Source organism: Prionailurus viverrinus, chromosome B3 (assembly GCF_022837055.1).
Source record: "Prionailurus viverrinus isolate Anna chromosome B3, UM_Priviv_1.0, whole genome shotgun sequence".
NCBI lineage: Eukaryota > Metazoa > Chordata > Mammalia > Carnivora > Felidae > Prionailurus > Prionailurus viverrinus.
The window spans coordinates 103,611,293-103,617,865 of record NC_062566.1 but is presented as its reverse complement, the minus strand read 5'-3'; the positions used below and the strand labels follow the sequence as shown (position 1 = coordinate 103,617,865).

Genomic DNA, 6,573 nt, shown 5'->3' with positions numbered 1-6,573 from the left:
GATTGAACTCAACCCTAATGATACAGAAAACTATTTGTCCTTTTGTCTTATTGAAGAAAAGGTATAGTGGAGACTAGGTCGGACTATAGGAACTTGTTGCCAATGGTGGAATTTCCTCTCTTGGGGTACAATTAGACATGAGGGATGTGGAATTCAAGTCACAAGGGTTCCTTCAGTAGCCTCCAACAGCTAAGGCTTCCAACCTGCATTGATCCCATTCAATAAGATAATGAATTTTTCATTATTAAAATAACTCTCCCTCTCTCTCTGCCCCTCCCTGCTTGCATGCTCTCTCTCTCTCAAAATAAACAAACTTAAAAAAATAAAATTTAAAAATAATAATTACTTCTTAATTTTAGTATCATTCCTGTAAAGTACAATTTGGTACTTGACTATATGCCATCTATTGGCCATTTTGATTCTTTCTTACTTTGAAGTAATATATCCCCTATCAGACTGCAAATGCCATGAGGTCAAGGGTCCTTTTTAGTCTAATTCTCTCATGTCTTTTACAGTACTTACCACAGGACTGACCACTTAGGAGATGCTTTTAAGAAATTCCTGTTTAATTTAGCAAGAATTTTAACTTTCCAAATTTCAATGGGCTTTGAACAACTCCTGAATGCAATATACTATTCTAGGTGCAAAAGTGTAATATAGAAAATATTTACGTTGTTTGCATTTTATGAGCTGGAGAAGAAGCAGAAACCCCTCAATACCTAGGGGGGATTTAGCACAAAGCTGAAATGGCCAGATACCCCCTTGTGTATACTGTATCAAACTAGACATAAAAGCCACAATCCCAAGCAATGTTCCAGAGCTAATTTGGGTTCTGTTTACAATAAATCCTTGTAGTTCACCTCCTTAGGCCAAACACTCCCAAAGTCCTTGACTGTGGATAGCAGCGAGGTCTTTTGGGACCTGGGACCAGACCTTTCTCCAGTCAGGCAAATAATCTGAAAAGAAAAGGAAATCACAGGTAGTCTGATGCATTTTTATTCTTGTGTGTTTTTTTCAGCAGCTAGAGATATTTAAAGACTCTGAACCTCTTGTAGTCTTTGATTCTCTTTTTTAAGAGTCACTTTTTTAGAGAACTTTCTACTTTTCTTAGCTTTGCAGCCAGATTGGTGCACCTGGCCGAAATACCATTCTTCTTTACAAAAAAAAATAAATGCTAGAATTTGAACGCAAGCATTGAATTAATAACAGCTTTGCATAATCTCTCGGCATGCCAATTTGTGGTTAAAAGTTGACTGAGGGGCGCCTGGGTGGCGCAGTCGGTTAAGCGTCCGACTTCAGCCAGGTCACGATCTCGCGGTCCGGGAGTTCGAGCCCCAGGTCGGGCTCTGGGCTGATGGCTCGGAGCCTGGAGCCAGTTTCCGATTCTGTGTCTCCCTCTCTCTCTGCCTCTCCCCCGTTCATGCTCTGTCTCTCTCTGTCCCCAAAATAAATAAACGTTGAAAAAAAAATTAAAAAAAAAAGTTGACTGAAAGGGGGTCCATACGTTAACCTACAAAGACAAGAGGGTCTAGAGTCACACACACACACACACACACACACACACACACACACACACACCATCTTCACAGATAAAAGAGGATTGATAACCTGAAATCTTCAAGTCTCAAGGAGCCACGATGCAATCTCTCAGTGGACTTTGTGCTGAAGGCTGCAGCTCCGATGATCTCGGGGGGGGGGGAAAAACTGGCCTAGTCACTTGGAAGGCGGAAGCGAAGGTGGTACCTGAGCCAGGTAGGAGCCGCCGAGAGGCAGCCTGGGGCCGCCACTCACGTCGGCGAGGAGGAGCTGGCGGCCGGACCCAGCCAGATGGAGAGGAAACCCGAGCCGAGGACCCGCCAGGTGTGGAGACCAACGCCCGCACGGCTCACCTCCGAAGAGGCGGGGCGCGCGGCTGCCGATTACCGGCAGGGGCGGAACCGGCCGGGATCACCTGGGCCCAGGCGGAACTGAGGGGTCGGGTCACCGCACGAAGAACACCGAGACTCACCTGTGCGGGGACCGGAGGCGGGGCCGGCCCCCACCCTCACCGAAGCCGGCAGAAACCTCGGCCGGGAGCGGCCCCCGGGCTCGCCCTGCGCGCTGGGGCGGCGCCCCCGCTGGCCACCTCCTAGCGGCACTCCGCCCGTCCGCGCGTCCGTCCCGGCGCGGCCGCCATGACCTGGAGCGCCACGGCCCCGGGCGCCCACCAGCCCGACAACACTGCGTTCACGCAGCAGCGCCTCCCCGCCTGGCAGCCGCTGCTGTCGGCCAGCATCGCGCTGCCGCTCTTCTTCTGCGCGGGCCTGGCCTTCATCGGCCTGGGCCTGGGCCTCTTCTACTCCTCCAATGGCATCAAGGAGCTCGAGTACGACTACACGGGCAACCCGGGCACCGGCAACTGCTCGGCGTGCGCCCTGGCCGACCAGGGCCGCGCACCGCCGCTTCGCTGCTCGTGCGCCTGGTACTTCTCGCTGCCCGAGCTCTTCCCGGGCCCCGTGTACCTCTACTACGAGCTGACCAATTTCTACCAAAATAACCGGCGCTACGGAGTGTCCCGCGACGACTCGCAGCTGAGCGGGCTGCCCAGCGCGCTGCGCCACCCGGCCAACGAGTGCGCCCCCTACCAGCGCAGCGCCACCGGCCTGCCCATCGCGCCCTGCGGCGCCATCGCCAACAGCCTCTTCAACGACACCTTCTCGCTGTGGCACCAGCGCCGGCCCGGCGAGCCCTACGTCGAGGTGCCGCTCGATCGCACCGGCATCGCCTGGTGGACCGACTGCCACGTCAAGTTCCGCAACCCGCCGCTGGTGAACGGCAGTCTGGCGCTGGCTTTCCACGGCACCGCGCCCCCGCCCAACTGGCACAGGCCGGTCTACGAGCTGAGCCCCGACCCGAACAACACCGGCTTCATCAACCAGGACTTCGTGGTGTGGATGCGCACGGCGGCGCTGCCCACGTTCCGCAAGCTGTACGCGCGCATCCGCCAGGGCAACTACTCGGCCGGGCTGCCGCGCGGCGCCTACCTCGTCAACATCACCTATAACTACCCGGTGCGAGCCTTCGGCGGCCACAAGCTCCTCGTCTTCAGCAACATCTCGTGGATGGGCGGCAAGAATCCCTTCCTGGGCATCGCCTACCTGGTCGTGGGCTCCCTGTGCATCCTCATGGGCTTTGTCATGCTGGTGGTCTACATTCGCTACCAGGACCAGAACGACGAGGAGGAGGACGAAGAATGATTCCGGCTACTTGCCAAACAAAACTCTGGCAGGCTTCGTAGGCTTCTCCCCCTCGATTCCAATCCCAATTCCAACCTCTCCTCACTTTTCCTCCTGTTGTGATGAGGGGACCAGAGGGAGGAATTATACCCACTTGCTGGGGTGTTTGGATGGCAGAATGAGACGATCTTAACAAATTCTCCCCATCTTCACGATTTCCCAAGTTGACCTGTTAGGTTCTTAAAGTCTTCGGCATCTGAGCATGGAAGGGACGGTGGAGATTCCTTGTTCAACTTCTATCTGATGAGAAGACTGAGACCTAGAGACGTTAAATAACTTATTCAAGGTCACGTAGCCACTCGTTGGCTCCTGACTCTGACTCTTTTATCACTACAACACAGTGGTTTTCTTGCGGGGAGGGGGGCTGGAGGAGAGAGTAAAGCCCTCAAATAACTTCCAGAGGTGTGGAGGGGTGGGAAAGAATATATTTGTGAAAAATGTAGACAGATTAGGAAGCACTATCCCCAGATGCTGACACACGCAGGAGTGCACCTCCTAAAGCTGTATTTTAACAAGCCTGTCTGGAGATCCCTCCTGTATTCCCTCAAATTCTGGAATCACTGCCCTGAACCAGGAAGCAAGTAGAATACTGGCTGTTTCCCTGTTTTCTCATGTGTCTGAGGTTGGGCCTGAAGCAGTCATGTGAGGTTTTCAGGTAGTCATTTGTTCCCAGGGGCTGTAACAATCATAATGTTTCAAGTTTGGTCTACAATCCTGCCTTCAATATGGAAAACACTCCATAAGTTGTGGAATGAGTGAAAAATAACTTGCTATCTCTAGAAATCTGGCATAAAGATTTGCAAAACAGGGTTTGTATCAATTTATTTAATATTGGAGGGTTAAAGTGAAAAAAAAAAAAACCCAAACACTTTGCCAAGTACTGTGTAGAAACTTGAAAATGCCAGGTCACTTTGTATAGCTTGGAGTGAATGTTTTAAACTTAGAATCAGATAGATGGAAGGGGTCTTAGAGGGAAAATGATTTCCCTAAAGTCATACCTGTGTCTCCTGACTCCTGACTTGGTCCTCTTCATCATCTAAATTATTTTTTATGCTTAGAGAAAAAAAGTTTTCCTTCATGCGTGTATTTTCCCTGGAGTCTAAGAAAAAAACTTTTTAATCTATGTTCTCAAGTGAAGCATGTTTGTTTGTAATAATGGTTTAAAGGAATGCTAAGGAATATAGTCCTATATGTTATCTAGAATCTTAAGAATTATTTGAAACTTCAAGATAATTTTAAAGTCTGACTACTCTAAAATTATCCTAATGTATAGAAAGTTATTCTAAGCTATAGATTTAAAAAAAAAAACACCTTCTTTTTATGGCAAAACAAAAACTCCTTAGTGATATCCTCTTAACCAGTTTATTTCCTGAAAGTAAACGATTATTTGGTATTCTGTCAAAATCGTCCAGTGCCTGCTCTCTATTAAAGCTACTTTCCAGGGGTGCCTGGGTGGCGCAGTCGGTTAAGCATCCGACTTCAGCCAGGTCACGATCTCGCGGTCCGGGAGTTCAAGCCCCGCGTGGGCTCTGGGCTGATGGCTCAGAGCCTGGAGCCTGTTTCCAATTCTGTTTCCAGTTCTGTCCCCGTTCATCCTCTGTCTCTCTCTGTCCCAAAAATAAATAAACGTTGAAAAAAAAAATTTAAAAGCTACTTTCCAGTTACTACCGTTTTTGCTCATGCCTGTAAGGTATTATGAGACTTTGATGTATTTTTTTAAGTAGCCAAAGACTATTGAATTGTATTGAATTATTTACATTAATTTTATTATACTCTATTCTAGTTCTCTGAAAATTAATAATTGATGGACAGCATGCATTTAACTGACCTCTGTCTCAGACCTTCTGGAACAGTCGTGATTTAATATTCTGTCCCACTATTTTACGTAAACCAAAAAATATTTTAGCAATTCTCGTGTGTTGGCTTCCCAGTCCCAGAATGTGACACAATTTTATTGTCAGATTGCATATTGCGATTTTAGACTATGAAAATAGGATCATTATATGTATATAAGATAATTTTTATTTATTATGAATGTTGGATCAAGCAGCTTACTAGCCTAGCTTTCTTTATGTTGGGTAAGAGAATTTACTATTTTCTTACTATGTGGTCGAGAGCAACCATGTGTTTTGCTATCATTTTAACAATATTCAGTCCATTGCTCTAAATTGTTTAATGAGACCACAAAACTTAAGGGGTTCTGATTAAATCAATGAATGTGGTTCCAGGCCCTATTCTCTGGATTTTTGAAAGAGAAGAAAGGTTATGTTTGTCTTACCTTTGTTATCACATTTGCTTAATTCTTTTGAACTATGGTCTTAAAGGCACAAACAGTACCAACCACTTTGTTCATGTGTTATTAGCAGGTTTTTATTGCAGCAAGAAAATCATCTTTCAAAATAAGGCTCAGAGTAAATGCAGTCTTTCAGTGTTAACTTCCTAAAACAGAATTTGAACTTATGTGAACATCAACATGTAATACGAATTAGATGATCTTCAACTATTACTTAAATTTGGTAAAATGTGGTCAATGTAAAAAATAATATGAAATTTTATTAAAGAATATGATTGTAGTAGTCTTCTCCATTTCTGCATTTTACCCAAATTCTAAATTGCAATTATTTATTGGGTGGGTATTTTGGACTCCAAAGCCTCAAAAAATGTCCAGAACAAAAATGTGAAACATTCTCCTGTGATGATCTGTGTGCTGTAGCATTTTGTTTGGTATTTCAGGGTTCCAGCTGTGCTTGAATTTTCATGTTGTCTAGTAAATGCCCCTAGCTAGGGCTGTGTCTTCTGGAATGAGACAGAAAAGAGTGAGCCCCAACAACTGGACTGGAAATGTGCTTTGATCTGCCTTGTAAATTAAACCACAAACCAAAGAGAAACAAAGACAGTAGGTGGGAACTCCCAAAACAATAATATAACAAGAAAGACTCCAGGTATCTCCAGAATCAAGTCAGCTAAACAATTTACTGACTATGCGTTCATTAAAAGTCAGAGACAGAATAATAGCCTGGGATTTCTGTTAGTAACCAACACCTCTTCACAACGTATAAACACAACACTTTCTTCCTCTCTTTAAATCTGTTGTCTCTTCCTGTCATTTAAGATCTCAACAATCTTAAGTTCTCAAAGAGAGTTATTGGTAGAACTTCAAGGTAATCAACTCCTTATCTTATATGTGCTTGGATATAAGTCATCACTGACTGTAATAATAGTAAATTCCCTCTTTATTTTTATCAGGCTTTTTTTTTTCTCTAGCTAAAACATAGCTGATTTTAGATGACAAATTTTT

General features: G+C 45.7%; 1 protein-coding gene across 1 annotated transcript; it reads left to right on the top strand.

Moving 5' to 3' along the window:
• Nucleotides 1-1,756: 1,756 nt before the first annotated feature.
• TMEM30B (transmembrane protein 30B) lies at nucleotides 1,757-5,851 on the top strand. Its single transcript, XM_047864545.1, has one exon. It carries the CDS (start codon nucleotides 2,175-2,177, stop codon nucleotides 3,234-3,236), a length of 1,062 nt encoding a protein of 353 aa, XP_047720501.1. The 5' UTR covers nucleotides 1,757-2,174; the 3' UTR covers nucleotides 3,237-5,851.
• Nucleotides 5,852-6,573: the final 722 nt, after the last annotated feature.